The sequence below is a fragment of the Hemiscyllium ocellatum genome, chromosome 11 (assembly GCF_020745735.1).
Source record: "Hemiscyllium ocellatum isolate sHemOce1 chromosome 11, sHemOce1.pat.X.cur, whole genome shotgun sequence".
Taxonomy (NCBI): Eukaryota; Metazoa; Chordata; class Chondrichthyes; order Orectolobiformes; family Hemiscylliidae; genus Hemiscyllium; species Hemiscyllium ocellatum.
This window is the reverse complement of record NC_083411.1, coordinates 17543026-17565796: the sequence shown is the minus strand read 5'-3', so window position 1 is coordinate 17565796 and position 22771 is coordinate 17543026. Positions and strand designations below refer to the sequence as shown.

At 39.1% G+C, this 22771-nt stretch overlaps 1 protein-coding gene across 1 annotated transcript; it reads left to right on the top strand.

Moving 5' to 3' along the window:
* The first annotated feature begins 22 nt into the window (after positions 1-22).
* On the top strand, positions 23-18129 carry upf3b (UPF3B regulator of nonsense mediated mRNA decay). Its single transcript, XM_060832040.1, has 10 exons — positions 23-240; positions 1472-1578; positions 5285-5391; positions 6671-6796; positions 7923-8036; positions 11865-11908; positions 12031-12222; positions 12311-12468; positions 15547-15859; positions 16413-18129. Exons 1-10 carry the CDS (start codon positions 130-132, stop codon positions 16578-16580), a joined length of 1440 nt encoding a protein of 479 aa, XP_060688023.1. The 5' UTR covers positions 23-129; the 3' UTR covers positions 16581-18129.
* The last annotated feature ends 4642 nt before the right edge of the window (positions 18130-22771 follow it).

The window sequence follows — 22771 nt, the reverse complement described above, 5'->3', positions numbered from 1 at the left end:
CCAATCAGAAGAGAGATGGGAGCTTGAGTGACGTGACAGGGAGCAAAAGGCCAGCGGGCTCAGCTGGAGAGGGCCTGTTGGTGCTGGGGGCCTGTTTATCTGCGAAGCTGAGGTCCGTTTTCTTAAGACATGAAGGAAGACAAGGAGAATACCAAACCCAGGGAGAAGAAGGTGGAGGTCAAATATGAGGAAAGGGCAGAGAAACCCGAAAAGAAGGAGAAGAAGGAGGTCTTGACCAAGGTTTGTGAAGCAACAGGCCTCAGCCCAGGATCCAGCTCAGGAGGCAATGTCTCCACTAGATAAAACAAAGAACTACAGTCCTCCTCTGAAGAAGGATCACTGGGCTCTGAAGATTAACTGTTTCTTTCTCCACAGATGCTGCCAGACCTGCTGGGTTTCTCCAGAAATTTCTGGTTTTGTCTCCACATAAATGGCTTCCTTCAAAATCCATGTTCAACATAAATTAAAATTGAAGCTGTCAGTGTGATTGCAAAGCTCCAAGGCAGTTAGGCTGTTTTTGGTTTCTCGCTATTCGTTTTCCCGTGTACATATTGTTAATGATGTTTATTCCACTGTTTCCTGTGAGGAGCACACTTACTTGTGACAATTAGTATTATGACAATTGGAGAGAATCGAATATTGTATGGATTTTAATTTGTGGCTGAGTCATCCTGGATCTTGTGTATTCTCTCAATTACTGGTCAGCTCTCCAACTGCTTCAGATTTGTCTTTAAACAGAAAATGCTGTGAGTACTCTGGAAGTTAAGCTGCATCTATGGAGAAAAACAAACAGATTTAATGTTTTAGGTCAATGACAACACAATGCTTTCTGTGTTGATTTTTCTATCAGATATGTGAGTAAAAAGTGAGGTCTGCAGATGCTGGAGATCAGAGCTGGAAATGTGTTGCTGGTTAAAGCACAGCAGGTTAGGCAGCATCCAAGGAACAGGAAATTTGACGTTTCGGGCCAGAGCCCTTCTTCAGGCTCTGGCCCGAAACGTCGAATTTCCTGTTCCTTGGATGCTGCCTAACCTGCTGTGCTTTAACCAGCAACACATTTCCAGCTCTTTCGTTTCTATCAGATATGTCTTCCTCAGTTTTACTAATTGTATTTGCTGCTTAAACTGAGTTTTTTTTTAAAAAAGAAATGTTTGTAATATTTAAATGATCCTGATCCTAAGGTAACCTCTTTATTCATGAACATTTTGTCATCAGATGTTTCTTCAATAATACTTTATGCTTATATTCTCACTACAACAGGGTCGTCACATTTGTTGTAAAACTGCAGTAATTGCAGTTTGCTCTAGTTTCTGTAATTTGAATGTTAATAGATTAAATAGCTCACTATATACCTAATCTGAGTGATCTGTTTAAGAAATTTGAAATTGAAATTTAAGAATACTCTAAGATTAACATTGTATATTTTTTGAAGAGGTAGCTGATATGTATTAAATTACCTTTTATCCAATAGGTGGTGATCCGTCGTTTGCCTCCAACTCTGACAAAAGAGCAGTTAGAAGAGCAACTTGCCCCTTTGCCTGAACATGATTACTTTGAATTTTTCTCTACCAATTCAAGGTAAGTAGTTACTGTGACAAAATTATATCAAACTTCTTTTAAATCATAAGGGCCACATTATCAAATTGCCTTAAAAGTCAGAGGCTGCTGTTTATTTTCTATTTAATTCTTATTTGTGATGAGAGTCTAGACCACTTCTGATATTAATGTTGTGGTACAATATTAATGGTGTTGTTAGTTAATGAAATCTTAGAACTGAAAAATGCAAGTTTAATTTGCACATGTGTACTGAAATGATTTTGCAGTCACATAGATTGTAAGTCTGCCAGACCATGGAATCATTTTAGACATGTGATCAATAAAGCTGTCAACGGAACCCAGGTCAGATTCCGGTTGTCTGCGACATGTGCAAAGCCTTCGGGTGCTGTCATCCAGAACCTGTACTTGGCACTGTGTATGTAGTCAGTTGGGCTTTGCAGTGCACTATATTAGGGTCATGTGATAAAGTGTTGTCTCATAACATTAATGTTTAAATATGGTCCTGAGGGACATGGCTGAGCATAGGCATGATTCTCTCCTGGCAGACTGTATACAGTTTGCGCACCAGCTGCACTTGGGCAATAAAATAGAAGCAAACTATTGTGGTTGCTGTCAATTTTTGAAACTAAAGGAGAAATTGCTGAAAATACTAAGGTATAGCAACACAGAAACTAAGTTAACATATCAGGTCGAGGAATTTTCTACAGAACTGAAGTTTCTCTGCTTACAGATGCTGCAGTATATTCTGCATTTCCCATTTTTATTTCAGTATTGGTGCTTTTGTGTGCACTTCCCTCTACTGCCACTGGTCCAACTTCCGTATAACAATGTCAGAGCCGTTGTAAATAACCAAAAATACACACACAAAATCTGATTAAACTGATTTATTTTCAGAGTACAATTTTGCCCAAAGACAGGTGTAGCACAATGCTAAGATTCAATTAATGTCTCAAACCAGATGTTGAACCTATTTCAAACTGGGAGTGACATTGTTTAATTCTTGCAGTGGGCAGCGCTAGTGCTCTGAAATTAACTGCAAAACCTCGACCACAAACAGCTTGATTTTTGGGTAACTAGTTCAGAGGATATAATGTTTATTAAATGAGAGAATGGACTCAAGTGGATTTTTTTGTAAATGTTTCTTGAGTCATTTCTGCTGATCTTTTGGGGAAATTCCATCTGTAGTGGGTTTTTTTTTTGTTTGTAAACGACTGCATTAGCAATTCCAATATGAGTTTAAACCTAAAATTATTTTTTAATTTTTGTCTGTTTATGAGGGGAATGGTTGATTTTATTCAGAAATTGAATGTGTATCTGATAGAAGGGGGTAGAGAGGTAGAGCTAAAGTGAAGAGATGTAGAAATTCAAAAGACAAAATTGGAGGCAACAGAACATTAAAGCAATGTGGATATGGACAAGTAAAATTAGACCAGAAGAAGCAAAGAGTTTACAACAGTAATTGTACGTAAACAAGTAACTTCCATGCAAGGAAAGTAATATAAAAAAATGAAAATGAAGCCTCCTTATCTGGAAACCCATCTGTTGGTGTGGACTTGTTGGGCCAAAAGGCCTGTTTCCACACTGTGTAGAGAATCTAATGCAATAAGCTAGATGATCTAATGAATACAAATAAAGATAAAAAGATTGGATCCACCAACATTACAGGAACTCGACCATGTGGTGACAAATTTTGGGGAAAAAGATATTCCAGTGTATACAGTATTTTAAAGGCCAAAATAATGGCAAAGTAGAAGTGTTGCCCAGATAGTAAACAATGGCATAAGGATATTGAGAAATAATCATGAAGTAGAACAGAGTGCATGGAGATTTGGAAGTGCAAGATTAAAAAAAATTGTTGGAGAGTTGTTTTAAAGCCACCTAGCTGTAGTAAATTGTTAGTTTGGGCATTAAACAAGAATTGATTGGAGCATGCAGCAAAGACAGTGGAATAATTGTGGAGTGCTTTAATCATTGCATAGTCCAGACTAAATCAAATTATCAGGCTGGTCTAGAAAATGTGTTTGTAGAATGTTGTTTAGTGACAGTTTCCTGAAACAATACATTGTGGAAACAGCTAGCGATAATTATTTTAGATCTAGTATTGTATATTGAGGCAAGGTTAATGAGTGATCACACAAGAAAGGATCTATTAGGAATTAATTATCATAATATAGTTGAATTCCATGTTAAAATTGAAATGACATACTCAGTCACAACCAAGAATCGTAATCTTAAACAAGGCTATTTCCCTGGATTTGAGGAGAGAAAGCTGGGTAAGGTTGACTGGGTCAGTAGACAGTAAGATGCAGTGATGGATAAGTGTGGGCAACATTTAAAGAAAATTCAAAACTATTAAACAAAATGCATTCAATTGAAAAGCACCAATTAAATGATCCAAATTATTGAGGGAGTTAAGGATAGTATTAAACTTTATTTTTAGAAAAGAGGTTTATGAAGCTGCTAAAAGTAGCAGGAGATTAAACCAGCAAAGGCCTATGTTGAAAACCATACCAACAAAATGTTGATCTAACGGGGAAGATGATGAAATGAGAGCCAATTAGCCAGGGATATAAAACTGAGTAAAAGTTTTCACATGTATATTTTTTTTAAAAAGAGCAACCAAAGTAGACATTAGTTCCTTAGAAGTAGAGATAGAAGAAATTTATTATGGAGAGTGAGGAAATGGCAGAAATATTGAACAGATACTTTGTATATTTTCACAAGATCTGTGAAAATAGAAGGTACAGGTGCTGCTATGAGTGAGGAGATTAAAATCTGAAATCCCCAAGATCAACGATTACCTATCTCATCATATCAATGAGAGAGCTACAGAGATGGTAGATGCAATGGCCAAAATTTTACAAAACTTCTGGAACTGCCTCAGAAAATTGGAAATTAGCAAATGTGACACTGCTATTCAGGAGAGGAAGCATGCAACTACAGGGCAATTAGCCTAATATTATCAGGATATTGCTGGATACTATGAGTAACAAAGTTTTAACAATGCACTTCAAAAATTATAGTATGATCAAAGTCTACATGGTCTTTGGAAATTGTATTTGATAAAATTATTAAAGTTTTCTGTGGGTGTATCTTATCTATTTTACAAGTAGTTTGGTTTCTTTTTTTTGAAGGAAGATATGTTTGCATTGGAGAGAGCATAGTGAAGATTCGTTGAAATAGTCCGTGGGATGAGAGGGTTGAATTAGATAAACTGAGTAAATAGGCCTATGGTTTCTGAGGTTTAGGAGATTGTGAAGTTCTCACATTGAAACATGGATTCTGAGGGAGCTAGACAAGGTGGACATTTAAAATTGTTCCTGTTGATCAGGGAACCAGAATAAGGAGCATAGTTTTGTGATAAGGAGTTAATCACATATGATTCAGATGAGGAGAAATAACTTCACCTAAAAGATTGTGAATCTTTTTTTTTTGAAGTCTTCATTCCAGAGAATTGGGGATGTTCCTTCGTTGACTAATATTTCAGGCTTGGATGGACTGATATTTAGGATCTTTCAGAGAATTTGGGGAAATGGCCAAAGATGTGGAGTTGAAGCCAAAGATCTATTGTAATTCTACTGAATGGTGGAGGAGGCATAATTTGCGTAAAATATGATCAGGACCTAATGATAGAAATTTTCTGTTTGTATATGTTGCTGCCACTATATTCTCACTATATAGCCTTTTTCAATTTAATTCTAGCCTCAAATCTCTCATGTTTCCACAGTTTGTTTCCTCATGTCTTTTCGAGAGCATACATCAACTTTAAAAATCAGGACGACATTGTCCTCTTCAGGGATCAATTTGATGGCTATGTTTTCATTGATAGCAAAGGTATGGTAGTTAATGTACTGACACTGTGTGTCTTGTTTGATTTCCATGTTTAATATTTGTTAAATCCCTTGCCTTCAAACATGCATTTAAAAAATGCATTGTAAGGAATCATGTGTATTTGTCTATCTGATATATACTAGTGTACTGGAAATGTGGAAAGAATCTAAATTAAAATTATTCACAGAAACTTCACATTCAGCCCAGAAGCATTTGATAAACAAACTTGTCTTAATTAAATCAAATAAAATAGACAGAGCAGTAATGATTGATTATCTTTTTAATACTTGCTGAAAGGAGTATTTGAGATTTTCCCTTTTGTATGATCTATTAAAAAGTACTGTTATGATTAGATTTAATGTGCTTTGAAAGCAAACTGTTACAATGGAGGGTTTCTTTTTTGCTTTAGAGAATCATTTTGCCTTTTATTTTTAAAAAAATTATTTCAAATATGAATAACTAAGGAAATATCAAAAACATTTTTTCATTATGTATGCTGATCAGCCCAACTTTAAAAGTTTTTACTTAGTAGATGTAAAATGCAGAGAATGGAATTACAACCAAATAAACGCCAATTCTGACAGACTCCAAGTTGAATTAATTTTTAGAAGGAGTAATTCTTAATACTCCAAAGGATATTTTTCTGTTTGCAGTCCTTAAGTACATATACAGCATATTTGAAAGGAACTTGGTTCCTGTGGTACAAATATTAGTGAGTACTATTTAATTCTGTAAAAATAGTACCAAGCAGGTACGCCAGTTTTTCCATTTTCATCTGTTTCAGTTAAAATGGCTGCACTGCTCGCAGGGATTGAAGTATTTATTTTTACTCTTTTTTTTGATTTTCTGGGCTATTTCTTCATCCTCACTAGTTCCTTTTGAGAGGTCGCAATCACATAGTTTGCTTTGGACTTGGCAGCTTTGCTTACCACCACTTCACTGAATAGTGAGCCTAGCAGCTCAGGAGATAATCACCCTTTGCTTGGGAAGCAACATCTTGCAGATTCTGACCGTCCTACGTGTAGGGATGACTACTTTCTGATTTGAATTTTCCTGAGTCATTTCTGGGCTTATGAAAGTGGATTTTCGGCAGCAGCTCTGTATTTTGAACATTGGCCTGTTTAATGGATCTAAATGAAAACCTAACATTTTTAGCTGTTTGCTGAATAACTTAAGACAACAGTAGATGTGTCTTCAACAAAATGTTTCTTTAATTCATACTTAATCATTTAAAAACCCCTTTATTTGTGTCTGCTATGCTTCCCATCCTTACACTCAATAGGGCAGGAGTACCCTGCGATTGTAGAATTTGCACCCTTTCAGAAAATTCCAAAAAAGAAGAGCAAGAAAAAAGATGCAAAAGTGGGAACTGTTGAAGATGGTATGGATCCTATACATTTTAGTGATGGTATGGAGTACTTTTTTTTTAAACAATGTAAACATTTTGTACACTGTTTTTTGTTCTATTCCATTTGTTTCTGCTTTCATGTTCATCTAGATGGAAGGATGCAAGCTGTTCTAATTATCACAGAGAAGCTAATTGCCAGTTGCTGGAATTCTGGTCTCTATCATTATTGCACTGAGCCTTTAAAGTTACTGTACTGAAAGTTGTTAGTTTATTATTGGTTACTACAGTTGTACCAGTTACTGCTTGGGGGACAAATGACATGTTCTCAATGATCAACATTTTCTTTCAATCTACTGTGGCTCAGTGACAGTGCCTTCTCTTCTGAAAGGCATGAGCTTATAGTGAGAATTGCAAACCTAATCACCTGCGTTGGGGAGATGTTAGAAATTGCAGCAAACTCATCCTGTTTCCAGGTGGAAGGAAAAGTTGCCATAGTCTTCCCACACCATACAGCTGCTCTCTCGTTATAGAAAACTGACTGATGGTGATTCGAGCTCAGGATCACCATGCCTCAGGTGAAGGATTGGCAGAGGTGGAGTGCGTCTAGTAGTTTTGAACACCAAAGCATTGATAATCCAGAGATGAAGGCCAATTATTTGTGTTCTAACTATTGGGCTAGATTGAAATCAACTAAATCCAATGAACCAGAGATTGCTGTACAGTTCTGTCCAAGTAAATAAATTTGAAATATTTGAATATGGTTTTATAAAAATTCTCCATTTCTTTACAGAATGTTATTTTGGATTGTTTTAGTGTTGTTTTAAAATGACAACTAAACTAATGTTGAGGTTGAATGGTGCAGACTCTTGAGGTGCACGTTCAATCATTGTTATTATCTTACTGCTTTGGGTGGGTGTAGAAAGGTGTGAGTTGCTATTCCATGGAAATATGAAACTAGAATGGAGTTTCTGAACCATACTAGAGTTCAATCATCAGAACAATAGAAGTTTATGCCACAAGTTTTTAGAAAAGAAAATGGCAGGTTTATGTTTATTTCCTTAGCGCCAGGAATGTAGCAGAGTAATTGAATGTAAACACCTTGCCTTGTGTTTTCTTTTTGAGTCTTGTTTATGTTTGTTTTGGAATTGGTTGAGTTTTATTTGACTGTTTATATGTTCTTTATCAGATCCTGAATATAAAAAGTTCTTGGAGAGTTATAATAATGCAGATGATGAGAGAAATTCAAACAATCCTGAAACACTTTTGGAGGAAATTGAAGCTAAAACTAAAGAGTTAGCAGGTAAGTTGATCTGTTTTAATAAGTCAAATTGCTTTCCAAGGTAATGTCTGTTAGGCAAAAATGACTATCAGAATTTGATCCAGAAAATTGAGTTCACTTTCTGATTGTATGCTCTTTTAATCTTAATGTAGCAACCTCTTACCATAACTAGCTAACCTTTATTGTGCTAAACACGATCATCCCTATCATGATCAATGGGTTATTTCTTTACTTGATTCAGTGTTGACTTGTGGTTGGTGATGTGTCCTTACATTGGATCACATCATTCTAACTTACTTTATAAGTGTGAGGTAAGAGACAGAAATGCATTTGTTGTTATCACCACATGCATAATCAGACCTTTTACCTTGGATTATTTGCATGTAAGCCCTTTTTAAGATGCATTTTCCAGTTTTTTTTGCTTGTATTTGTTTTTCCTTTCTTGTGCCCTATTCCTTTATCACCACACATGTTCATGGCACTAATAAAATTCTCTAAATCAGATCAAGAATTATATGGTACGCATGGTATAAGACAAGTATTTGCCTGGTTATGAATTCAAATCTTCATATGAATTGAATTCCTTGCATTTTTGGGTTTAATTGACAACTGAAAAGATTATGTTAAAATAGCTAGTTGTTCAACATAACTGGATCATAATAAAAAATAATCATCAATGAAGGAAGTTGTTTACATCCACCCAATCTTAAATTAGTCCATATTAAATAGTTGATTCTTAATACCCACTGAAACATTCTAAATCACTAAAGGCAACTCTGGTTTGATAACAAATGCATTACCCCTAAGAAATTAAGCACACCAATAGACTGATCATATTTTGTACATATAGGCCTCCAAGTCACAATGGTGTGACTTCCAGGGGAACCAGCAGAGTGGTGGTGTTTCCATGTGTCTTGTTTTCTTGGTTTTTCTAGGTGCTAGAGGTCACTGTTTTGGAAAGTGCTGTCAAAGGAGCCTGTGAATTGTTATAGTATTGCATTTTGTAGATTGTAAAGGTCTTGCCAATATCTGGTGGTAGTGGAGGGTGCAAATGTTGAAGCTCGTAGATGCATTGTATTGGACGGTATCAAACATCCGAAGTATTGTTGAAGCTCATTTGACTGCTCCCCATTTGCCTGGATATCCTGTTCTTAATTTGTGCCTTGTAGATGGCCATCAGGCTTTGAGGAAATGAGAGGTGAATTGTTCACAGCAGCGTTTCTGGTTTCTAAACTGTTATTGTAATCCTAAAACAGTTGTGGCTATCTTGTTCCGTTTCTTGTCAGTACTAACTCCCTTACATTTTTGAATGTCAAGGGGAGATGGTTAAAGTCTCTCCTAGACATACTGCATGGAAACACACCATGTTTGCTGGTCAGCATAGACATCAAACTACACTAATTCCATTTATCTGAACTTGGACCACAGCCTATTACACCCTGGCATTTTAAGTACTAATTCAGGTGCTTTTTGAAAGTTGCCCTCTCTGGTATATACCTGCCACACTCTAGGTTGAAAAAATAACTATTTCTCCTATCTTTCTTAAACCACTTGCTCCTCCCTTTTAAATGTATGCCCTCTGTTCTTAGACACAGCTGTCATAGGCAAGGGATACTCATGATCTACTCTCTACCTCTCATAATTCTGTACATCTCGATCAGGTACTCCATTGGCCTTCTCAGCTGCAAGGAAAACATTGCAATCTATCCAGTCTGTCCTGATACCTTTTGACCCCAGGCAACATCGTGATTAAATCTTCTGCCCACACTCTCTAGTGGAGTCACGTCTTTCCTACAGTGTGGGACCAGGACTGCATGCAGTATTCCATCTGTGGCTTGCCCAATGTTTTGTTGAGATTGTTATTACCTGACACTTTGAAATGTATACGTTCCTTGAGCCTTGACATCTCGTGCCTGAATGTTACCCAGATCTTGTTGCATTTGGATATGGGCATGCCTCAGTATCTGAGGAGTTACAAATTATACAATCATTGGTGAACATTCCCAATTCTGACCTTCTGATGGAGGGGAAGTCATTGAACCAGCTGAATTTGATAGATATTCAAATGATAGAATGATACCCTGAGGGTGACATACAGAGATGTCCTGGAGATGAAATGATTGACTTCCTCCTTTTATGCCAAGTATAAAACCAGCTAGTAGAGAGTCCAACACGCACAAGCACAGGTCACTGTTTTGTTAGGGTTCCTCACTGCCAGTACTACTATGATTCTTGCCTGCTGCCTCTGGAGGTCAGCTTTAGTCTGTGCTTGGAACAGATGTAATGAGGTTAGAAGTTGTGGCCCTAGAAAAACTCAAACTGATTAGCAATAATCTAATCAAATATCACGTACTGGTGTTGTTATAACCCCTTTCATAACTTTGACAATCTCGAGTGATAATTGGCCAAGTTGGATTTGTAGTACTTTTTGTTGGCAAGACACACCTAGGCATTTTTTTTTTCCACATTGTCAAGCAATAAATCAAACTGACTGAAGACTAATATATATGATCCTGGGAGCCTCGGGATGAGGCTAACATGGATCTACCACTCTGCACTTCAGAAGATAGTTGCACATTTGTCAGTTTTCTGTCTTAGGCGCTGGTGTGCTGAGTTCCCTCCCCCCCCCCCCCCCCCCCCCCCCCATCATAGAAGCTGCAGCCTCCTCCTAGTGGTGTTTAATTATCCATTGCCATTCATGACTGGATTTGGCAATGCCACAGAGCTCGAGTCTGATCTGTTGATTGTAGGAATACCTTACCCCATCTAATGCACGTTGCTGCTGCTATTTGGCACATGAGTAATCCTATGTAGCTTCACCAGGTTAATAATTGACATTTTAGATGTGCCTTGTACTGCATCTGGTATGCCCTCCTGAACTTTTCATTTAATCAAGTTTGATCTCCTGTTTTTATGGTAAACTGGGCACAATATGCCAGTAATGAGGTTGAATGTTATGGTGGAATACAATTCTGCTGCTGATGGCTCATACTGACCCATTGCCCAGTTTGATCTGTTCAAAAATGGACATGTAAGTGTGCCACAGGCATATTGATGAGGTCAGGTAGGTTTCTGCTTTTTTAGTTGGTTCCCTCACTACGTGCTGTATGCAGACTCAGCTCTGTCCTTTAGAACTTGACCAGCGGTGCAACTGAGCTCTCTGGACATTGGAGTTCACTGCAGCCCATTCTGTGGCCTTGCCACATTCTTTACATTATTCTGGATTAGTGGTGCTGGAAGAACACAGCAGTTAAGGCAGCATCCGAGGAGCAATAAAATCAATGTTTCGGGTAAAAGCCCTTTATCAGTACTCCTGATGAAGGGCTTTTGCCCGAAACGTCGATTTTACTGCTCCTCGGATGCTGCCTTAACTGCCGTGTTCTTCCAGCACCACTAATCCAGAATCTGGTTTCCAGCATCTGCAGTCATTTGTTTTTACCTACATTCTTTACATTAGCACATTTTTGCTCTCATACTTGCAATGTATGATTCATTTGCCCCCGGTGCTGCATCATTATAATGTACATATGGCACAGAAAAAAGCCATGTGGTCCAACCAGTCCTTGCCACTACACAGCACTCGCACAGCTTCCAACTTTTCCTATTTCACTTTATTAGCTTAACACTCTATTCCCTTCTCTGTCATTTAGCTGACATGCTTCCCCTTTTATGTCTGTCCCTGTTATACGTTGATACCGTCCCTTGGAAAAGGGGTTTCTTCTAAATTCTACATTGCATTTGTTTTATATACTTGTTTTCCCAGTGTTACGTTATCAGTTTGTAGAGACTTGAAATCAAAACTTTGTGTACGTACAAATTGATGAAATGGAGTTTTTTTTCCATTACCAGCTAAGAAAACCACACCCCTTTTGGACTATGTGAAAAATAAACAGGTAATTTTTTTTTGTTTTTGTCTTTTTTATTTTACAAAGCTAATATACAAGGAGGCAATTTTGTTTATTCAAATTGTTATTCATTGTCTGCACTACTTTAAGTTATTTTTCTTCTACAACAGAGAATAAGAGAGGAGAAAAGAGAAGAAAGGAGACGAAGAGAGTTGGAAAAGAGGCGACTCCGTGAAGAAGAAAAGAGAAAGTGGAGAGAGGACGAAAGACGGAAAAGGAGAGAAGCGGAGAAGCAAAAGAAGATGTTAGAAAAAGGATTTGAAAAAGACAAGGACAGATCAAAGGATGAGCCAAAGATAAAAGTACTTGACATAATGTTAAATATTCTAGCAAACTATTTCAATTTAAATTATTATATGCTTGACAGCAAACATCATTTTGTATTTGTAGCTTCTGAAGAAGGCAGATAAAGGGGATGACTCCTCCAGTGTAGAAAAGCCAAGGGAGAAAGTGAAGAAACTGGAGAGAGAGCGAGCTAAAGAGGACAGACCATTCACTGGACAGGGTAAACGCCTGGAGAGCACCATCAAAGAAGATAAAGGAAAGAAGTGAGTGAGTGGTCTTATGCGGTTGATGCATATATTGAGCCATTCTCTTGGACTTTTGATACTAAATTGGTGTTGTGGTTTGCATCCACCCTTCAATTGAGGAGGAATGGTGCAAATTCTAAGGAAGTGTGAAAGCTTACTGTCATGAGCCTAGCATTTGAGCTGGTTTCTTTCCTATAAGTTGGTGTCTTGTCAATCCTGGCCAAGCATCTCTGATATTTTTCTTTGAGTAGACCTTGAGTCATTTGCTAGATGATCTTCCAATGAAGTTCTTTTTCTAAGCAATCTCCCAAGTATTAGTTTAGATAAACCCTCTTCTGTGTCCAGCATCAATTCCAGGAAAGGTGGCAGTGGGAAATGCCCCAGTACATGCATTTGTGAACTGTTTGTTTGGGACTGGTGTGAGTAGTAGGTCTCTACATATTTTCTTCCTCCTCTTTTTGTGCGTAAACAGTATTTGACTGCTAGAACTTCTAGAAACAGATTTCTATATTGCCACTCTTCCTGGCTATTATACTGCCTTTCAGAATGGTGTGTGAAACCTTAAACAATGGTTCAAGGAACAGTATATGGTGATAATTGAGAAAAGAGCAGATGTTTTATTACTATTGCAAACCTTTATCTAGATCAACAGGGTATGATTTTCAACTAGATTTTGAACTGTGAATAAATGAGCAACTTATTGGACTCCAGAATGTCCCAAAGCACTTTACCGCCAATCAGGTACTTTTGAGATTAAGTTGTAATATAAGAGGTTAGGTAGTCAGTTGGCACATGGGAAAGTCTGTTGATGAATGTTGATGTAAACTGTATCACCGATGTTGATTCCGGAATAAATATTTGCCGGGACACCAGACCAAACTCCCCAATTCTTATTCTCAAAAACTTGATCTTTTGCATCTATCCACGAATGCAAATTGTGCGTCAATTTGAGTCTGAATGATGGCAGCTTTGACAGTACAGCTCTCTCTGTGTTGTACTGAAGTCTCAATTTTTGGAATGGGACTTTAATCTACAGCCTTTGATTTGGAGATGCGTGTGTTATCCCATTTTTTTTCCAAGATGATATTGCATTTTCAAGTTGCTTGAAATGAGCGATGTTGACTAGTAATCCAAATTGCCAAATGTTAAAAGGAACGGATGGGAATTAGCCTGTGCAACATTTAGCACACATTCATCTAGCATGTTAGAATACCTGCTACTGCCTTTTGCACCTGTTTGCTTTAATAAATATTAATAAAATAAGTTAACTATTTAACTTGTAATGTACTATACTTAGTTTATGGAGTCAGAGTTGAAAAGCATGGCACTGGAAAAGCACAGCTGTCAGGCAACATCCGAGAAACAGGAAAGACAATGTTTCAGGCATAAGCCCTTCATCCTGACCTGCTGTGCTTTTCCAGCACCACACGTTTTGACTCTGATCTCCAGCATCTGCAGTCCTCACTTTCTCCTATGGAGTCAGAGTAATACCACACAGAAACAGATCCTTTGGTCCAATTTGTACACATCGACCAGACATCCCAATCTGTCCAGTACCAGCATCTGGCTCAACTCCCTCAAAACCTTTCCTATTCATATACCCATCCAGATGTTTTTTAAATGTTGTAATTGTACCTGCCTCCCCCATTTCCTTTTGGCACAAGCCACCCTCAGTGTGAAAAAATTACCTCTTGGGCCCTTTTTTAAATCTTTCCCCTCTCACTTTAAATCTATGCCCTCTAGATTTGGACTCTCCCACCCTAGGAAATGAACCTTGGCTTTTCTTCCTATCCATGCCACTCGTGGTTGTATAACTTTCTGAGCGTTGACCTTGCAGCCTCTATGCTTGATGGGGGAAAATGCTCTAGCCTATTCAGCCTCTCCCTATAACGCAAAACCTCCAATACTGCCAACATCCTTGTAGATCTTCTCTGCACCCGCTGAAGTTTAGCAACGTCCTTCCTAGATCATGGAATAGAATACATCATAAAATCCCTACAGTGTGGAAACAGGCCCTTCAGCCCAACAGGTCCACACCGACCCTCAGAGTATCCTACCCAGACCCATTCTCCTACCCTATTGCTTAAAAATGTGTTGCTAGAAAAGCGCAGCAGGTCAGGCAGCATTGAAGGAACAGGAGAATCGACGTTTCGGGCATAGGCCCTTCTTCAGGAAGCCTATTGCTCTACACTTACCCCTGACTAATGCACCTAACCTACACATCCCTGAACACTATGGGCAATTTAGCATGGCCAATTCACCTGACCCGCACATCTTTAGACTGTGGGAGGAAACCAGAGCACCTGGAGGAAAACCATGCAGACACTGGGAGAATGTGTAAACTCCACAAAGATAGTCAGCTGAGATTGGAATCGAACCTTGGTCCCTTGTGCTGTGGGGCAGCAATGCTAACCACTGAGCCACTGTGCCGCCCAAATGGAAGGACAAGCAGAATTGTACGCAGTATTCTAAAAGTAGCCTCACCAAGGTCGTGTACAGCTGCAATAAGACATCTCAACTCTGATATTCCATGTTCTGACCAAGTTGTGAAATTGAAGTCAGTAAATCTGTTAATTTATTAGTTGGCATTAGGAAGAAATGAATGGGAAACTGCCAGATTGTGACAACAATCCAACTAATTTTCTAATATCTTTCACAAAGAAAATACACTGATCTAGTGTGCCAACATAGGTCTTCTGTATCATGGGACATGTTTGACAAGAGTCCAAGACTTGGTTATTGCTGAAAATCGATACATTTCTGTCAGTGGTTTTTTTTCCCATGCCAGCCACTCTCTTCACATTCGGTATTTTATTTTTTACTCACTCATGATGTAAAATGTTCCCTTTACATTTTGGTTTTGTTGTGAACGACTTGATGAGTGAGTACTAGATGAAAGTCTTCAAAATATATTATTTTCAGCAACACTTATTTGATTCTTCTAGCATTACAGAAAGCTAGTCATTTTTAAAACCTTGATTTAAGGTGCACCATATAGGAATAGGTCGTGGTCACTAAGTGCATGTTTGGCAGCGTCCTTTTTATTAAAACAAATCATTTTTAAACTCGGTAATTTAAAACATTTTATTGTTTTAGGCATGACAGGGTTGAAGATGACAGTGGAAGAGATTACCGGGATAAAGAGGATCGGGAGCGTGAGAGAAGGCTAAAGGACAAAGAACGTCGGAAACGGCAGGAGGAAGAACGATGGAAGCCGAGGGAGCGATGTGAGGCAGACAAATCTTTCAGAAAAAAGGAGGAAGAGATTAAGAAGGAAAATGATCAAACAAGCGAGAAGACCAGGAAGAAGGAAAGCTCAGAAGCTGCATCAAGTTATGACCGGTTGGAGAGAGGAAAAGAGGAGAAGAAGGAGGATGGCACAGCAAAGAAGGAACGAATCCGAAATAAGGTACAAGGATGTTTAATTGAGTCTTACAATCGAACAGAGAATGTTCGTGAAGCCAATGCTACCTTCTACTGCTCTTTAAAACATGCACGTGTGTGGAATAAAATACTCAACCACCAGTTTTTTTTTGGCAGTGCAGCTCAACCTATTAAAGCCATTTCGTAATATCTTAACACACATTTTTGTTTATTTGCTTATTTGTGTTGTTCTCTATGTACCTATTTATTTATGTATGTATGTATTTATTTATTTATTTATTTCAAAAAATGAGAAATGCCTTCAAAGATATCTCATTCTCCCTCTGAATTTATTCAACGTAGTTGTCCCATTTTCAACAATTGAAGATTGACATATTGACAGCATTACTTTGAAATAAACATAAATTGTGTGCTTTGCTTTTAAAATTTTATTGCATTATTGCTGATGTCTTTAAAGAAAATGCATTTTTTTTCTTATGGAAATATGATATCTAATCCACCTTTTCAGAAGTGTATTTTCAGGTATCGGATATTGAGTAGTTGAGTTTGAGAGTTAACTTCTTTTTTAATGTTTACAGGACCGACCAACAATGCAGCTGTACCAGCCAGGAGCACGGAGTCGCAGCCGGTTAATGACCAGTTCAAAGTCTAATGACAGCAGCATAAAGTCACCAGAAGCAAGTGAGGAGAAAAAGGAGGAATTTGAGTCTTCCAGGAATATTGCAGAAAAGGAGAGTGAAGAATGAAAAGGCTGCTGCTAATTCAAGGGTTGAGCAGTCGCAGCACACTAACCAAGTGTAGGGAAGTCCAAAAGTGTGCTTATTGGAGAGGAGTTCAGAGAACGAGGCTGGTGTGGATTTCTTGTCAGATAAAATGTTTGAAACTGGTAATTTCCCTATTTTAAGAATGGAGGTCTTGTTTTGCCATCATGATTGTGACCAGGCACTAAAGTGCAAGAATATTGTGATTTGAAGGTTAACTGGGATGTAAATTAGACATTGCACTTGCTAGACAGGTGCAAATGATTCTGAAAATATACTCGTCAACAGCTTTGATATGATATTAATGACACACCCCATCATTTGCTTCAGTAGGCAGATGTCAAATAAAGAAAATGCTCTGTCAGCTACAGCAGAATTATACCAGCAAATGCTAGTAACTTACTTAGGTCGTAAGTTTAAAATATGTTTGGTGCACCATTTACTGATTTATAGCATGGGAGACCAAATTCTTAGTGGCCTTATCAACCTTTCCACTTGCAGAATGAATGAAAAGACCTAGTGGGAATGTGGAGGAAATGGACAAAGTAGCATTGTTTTTCACATTTGTCATACTTGCTGCATTTTACGGTTAGTCTTGTCCAAGTTTCAGTCGCAATTTGTATTGAAAGCGCTGTGTGGAAGTGATGTAATTTTTCTGTTCCACTCTTCTACCCTTTAGAAGTTTCGTTATTAGGTTACTGATATTTGTGGGAAAAGCTTGGAAAATTCTAACTTTGTTCACTTCTTGTGCCAATCTAGTTTTTTTTTAAAATCCTATCAGATCATCCAGCTATTTATAAAATACATACTAACTTACTGGAAAATAGTTGGAAGTTATTCTTCATCAAAAATTTTGCTTTCAACACGTCTTTCATTCATGGCACTATTCATTACCTTTGAAAATATGGCAGTCATTGGCCATCCAGCAGAGGGTGCTGATAACACAGAAACGTGGAGTTTTTAAATATTGATGTTTAACCTTCTGGAAACCTGTTTGGATGGATAGGCATGTGTGCACTTTTTATTCAATAAAGGTACTGAAATTGTGGTCCAGTTTGGAGCAGAAAATTAATTTTGAGGGCAGAGTGGGTTGCAGTGCAGTGATTTTCTTGGGGAAAGAGAGAAAGGAAGTTGGTTCAGTAGCCAGTTTTATTTTGAAGATTTTACTTGTGAAGAGTGAACTAGCTTTGGATCATGTAGTTAAAACGAGCAGGCACATATTAAGCCTGTTTCTTGATTCCTGATTTGTTACATTGCTGGATTTTTATGCTTTTATTTAGAAATGTCTGGATGTTGCACATATGTTCAGAGTCCGAGAACGTGTAAGAATCAAAAACAAATTAAACTAAGAACAGTGAGCACTGTTGGCTTTACTTTTGTGCAGCATCAAAAGATTACTAAGTACATTCCAATTGTATAATTGTTGAAACAATTCTTTCAGTAGGAAGTTTTGCTACTTTGATCCTCGGAGCTCTGCTTTTGCTTTATTTCCATGCATTGTTTATGTTTTCAACAGTGTTGAACACTTGCAATCAATAAATACCAATAGCAAAGTGTGTGCAGTTCTGTTTTATCCAGAAGTTTAAGTTTTTTGGCATTATACTTTATTAATTGGTGTTTCTAGATATCAGAAGCTTCCAGGATTAAAAATGCCTTTCAGCTTACTATGCCTGTGCAAGGTCATTACATTAACTGTATTTCTGCATTAGCTTTCAAGTACATGCACAATTCCTTTTTAAGTTTCCTGTGGAATCTAAATCTATAATTCAGATCTTAACTTTCTGGTGCGGGGGGAGAGTTCCTAATTCTTTCCCCCCCCCACCCCCCCCCCCCCTACAAGAATGTTTAAATCTATGACTTTGAGTTGCTAATCATTTTGCCAGGGGAAACAACTTCTCTTTGTCTGCTCTGTGTAACACTTTGCAAGCCAATTGTGTTCCCATCCATAATGGATGTTTATTGTCTGAGTGAACCTGATAACAGTTCGGCTTTCAAAGCTGATGGCAGTGAACGCAACATCAATTTCTTGTATAACATCCACTGCAAAACATAGAAAGCTGGTTCTTTACTGAACAAAAGGACCACCTGCCAGCACCATCGCACCAAGTAAAGAATATCATTAAATTCTGTTTCTGAGTCTCCTTTGCTGGTTGCAAGCACAGAACCTCCTGCTGTCATGTACAAACTAAAGGTAAGTGCAAGGTCTCTGCTGCAACTGTATATTTGCGAATCAAGTAAGTTTACCTATTAAAAGGTAACATGGGGGAAATCCAAGAAGGCAGGAGTCTGCATGGTCTGCTGTGCTGGGCTCTGTGCCCTACCCCTGGGCAAGGTGGACCTTCCCCCCCCCCCCCCCCCCCCCCGGTATCAACCACTCCCAGGAGGAAAAAAAAGTATTAATTTAAACATGCTATTTGGAGCTGCTGAAATCGTCTGGGACAGCTTTAAGGCCAGGATGAAGTCCAGTAAAGGAAAGGGGCCTGAAGGAGCACAGCAGACAGGGCACTACCCTACTGCATCGAGTGTTCAGACTCCTGGGGTGGCCCCTTGGGATCCAGCAGGACAGCAGCACTTACTGCCGGAGTTTGCCAAACTCTGAGAGTGGATTCAAGCAGCAGTTGAGCTACTGTCTGCCGTGCTAAAGATGCATGAACAGGAAATCCCACTGCTGGAATGAAGGCTGGAGGCAGTGGAGGAGAGGACCGCGGCATCAGAGACTGTAGCGGAGATCTCGGGAGGAAGAATCCAAACACCGGAAGGCCAGGTTCGGGTCCTTCAGGATCAAATCAACTACCTGAAAAATAAAAAAAAGGAAAAACTTACGGAGTGGGAGTCTCCCGAAACATGAAGTAGCCTTCGAAGTTCCTGGCAAGCGTGGAGCGGGCTCACCGGATTACAATGCGCAGGTCGGACTGGACCTGTGTCCCAGTGCGGTCCTTGTGCAACTCCTGTATTATAACAGAAAAGGTGAGGGACCAGAGTCGGGGTGGGAGGAGAGGGGTTATCATTAGTGGACAATAGTTTTGGTGGGGGGAGCTTTTTATTCCTACCCCCCCCCCCCCCCCTTCCTACCTCCCTATCCCGTTTCGTTATTGGTTTTGTATGTACAGTTGTAAAATTATTTTATATATCAGTCGGTTGGGTATTATCTAGGGTTCCTTTTTTACATATATTGCTGTCCTCTCGAATTTGTATTGGGGTGGCTATATCTGTGGCTGAGGTGAGTGGGGTGGGAGATGGGTATCCATTGTTAACTTTCAGAATGTAAATGACAGGTTTTCCGCGTTTGTGAATTACCTGGGGCTAGGGCATGATGTCAGCTAAAGGGAGTTAAGATGACAGTAAAGATTGGGAGAGCTGTCCCCTATGGGCAAGGGGGAAGATCTCGAGCGAATTGGGGGTTATTTCGGGGTTTTTTTAGTTGTAGTTCTTATAGGAATAGTTTTTAGATCTCCGAGTTAATATCTTTGTAATTCATCACACCTCGATAAGCTCCCTCCTCCTGGGAAATGACAGGTTGCCCTGGATGACCATGGCTAGTGATTTATATTCCGGGTGCACCACCTGAACAAAAGGGAGCCATTCTCCTGTTAAAAGAAAGAAGGTCTTATCAAGCCTCGGGAAGGAAAGGGTGGACATTGCCCTCCTATAAGAGACTCATCTAACTGATCAGGAACATCTGAAACTGCAGCAGGGGGCTTACAACAGGGTATTTTTCTCATCCTTCAGCTCTAAGAGTAGAGGAGTGGCTATACTGATAAGAAGGAACTTACCTTTCCAGGTAACGGAGCAGATTAAGGATGAACATAAACAGTTTAAATTCTTAAAGCCCTAAAACTTAAAGAAGAATACAGCGTTTTGAATGTATATTGTCCCCCAGTGCACCCTCTTTAATTCTGCCATTGCATCAATTAGAAAATTAAGAATCTTGGGGTTCGCCATATGATTATAGGAGGGTATTTAATGGCCTAATAGATCCAGAGATTGACAGGGTGCCAAAAGGCCTGGCAGATACGCCTGTGCACTCTAAGCAGTTGGTGGATATCTGAGATGACTTGGGACTAGTGAATGTGTGGAGGTACCTCCACCCTAATGGAAGAGACTTCATGTTCTATTCCGACCCACACAAGTGCCATATGCAAATTGACATGTGTTTATGCCAGCTGACAGTCTGGACAGAACATTGGCGTGCAAAATTGGGAATACAGCTGTTTCGGATCATGCACCAGCATATTTAGGTGTTAAAATCAAGGGTAGTGGAATGGATGTACGTCACTGGTGCATGGATCCATTTTTGTTAGGGGATAGCAAATTTGTTGAATATATTATGAGAGAGTTCAGGGCCTTTTGGGATAGTAGTTTAGGTATGGCTAGTAATCCGGCAATGCTTTGGGAGGCCACGATGGCATATTTACGAAATTGGTTTGTGTGAAGTATATTCCTCGGGGTCCTTCCCTTTCATTAAAATGAGGGAGATATTAGCCTCCCTAAGAGAAGGTGGCAGACAATCCTGTGTGTAAGAATAGGTGCATATCCCCAGAAGTGGCTCCGCTAACATGTTTACGAATTCCTATAGAATGCAGTTGGGAATCCATCAGATCATTTCATATTCGATGACTAGAAAGAAGCTGAGGGAGGAGCAGCAACCGATGCTGGAGTCCTGGCTGAAGGTAGATGAGAAAACATATTATAATAGGCCGTGATTGATTTAAGCTTCAGTGGGTCACAGCTTTCCGGGCTGCTCTCAACTCAATGCACACACAAGTGGCTTATATTAAAAAAAAGGTCTCCTTTGCCAAACAAAGATTGGTTGAATTCGGAGATAAGCCTGGTAGGTATCTGGCTTGTTTGACTAGGAGGAAAAAAGCTTCCCATCTATTATATTAGGGAGAAGGCTGGTACGATTACCTGCAGAGCTATATTGGTTGGAGGGGGGTGAACACGGTACAATGGGAATGCAGTCCTTTTTTGAAAATCTGGACCTCCCCAATATAAGTACGGAGCAGACTACCCTTTTTGAATGCACCTTTAATGGTACAGGAAGCAATAAGGTATCTCCAGGATGGCAAAGCACATGGGGCCAGATGGATTCCCAACTGCACTCTATAAGGAATTCGTAAACATTTTAGTGGAGCCACTTCCGGGGATGTACAAATATTTTTACACACAGGATTGTCTGCTGACATCTCTCAGGGAGGCTAATATCTTCCTCATTTTAAAGAAAGGGAAGGACCCTGAGGAATATGCTTCATACATACCAATTTCGCTGTTGAATGTAGATTTTAAAATTTTATCCAAGATGCTGACTGTGAGGTTGTAGAAGGTCCTGCCCCATATTATAAAAGAAGGCCAGGCAGGTTTTGTTAAGGGCCGTAGCTCATCCAACAATATTAGGAAAATACTGAACACGGTGCAGGTATGCCAGCAAAGATTGATTCCGGGTTTGGTGGTCTCCCTTGACACAGAAAAGATGTTTGATTGGCTGTATTTATTTGAGGTTCTAGAACGTTTTGGTTTGGGGACATCCTTTGCCAGATGGGTAGCAGTACTGTATAATGATCCTCAGGTGGCAATCATTACAAATGGTATTAAGTGAAATAACTTTAATATTGGAAGAGGTAGTCGACAGGGGTGTCATTTGTCACTGCTGTTATTTACCTTGGCGATTGAACCGTTAGCCAAAGCTATCAGGAGGGATCCTGAAACAGTTGCGAAAAAGGTGGGAATGGGAGAGCATAAGGTTACCCTATATGTTGACAATGTCCTTTCATAATTGGCCAATCCGGAGAAGTCTGTTCCTTGATTGATCCAAACAATTAATTCATGTGGTGGTTTCTCAGTTACAGAATCAATTTTACAAAATCAGAAGCCATGCTGGTAGGGGGATTAGTGGAGGTGCTTAATCTGGAGGATGGAATGCAATTCCTGTTTAGATGGTCACCAAAAGGTTGTTTTGTGTTTGGGAATTTTTATTACCCTTTCCTTCCAGCAGCTGTATAATATTGGTCTAATAGTTCGTCATTTACCCCATTGGTGGGAGCCCAAGGATTTAAACCTGGGACAATGGGCTCAGGCTTTAAGGCATAGGAGAACAGGGGAATCTTCTGTATGGGAGACTTACTCAAGAGGCAGGTCCTGATGTCATTTATCAGTTAAGTCAGAAATATAAATTGTCT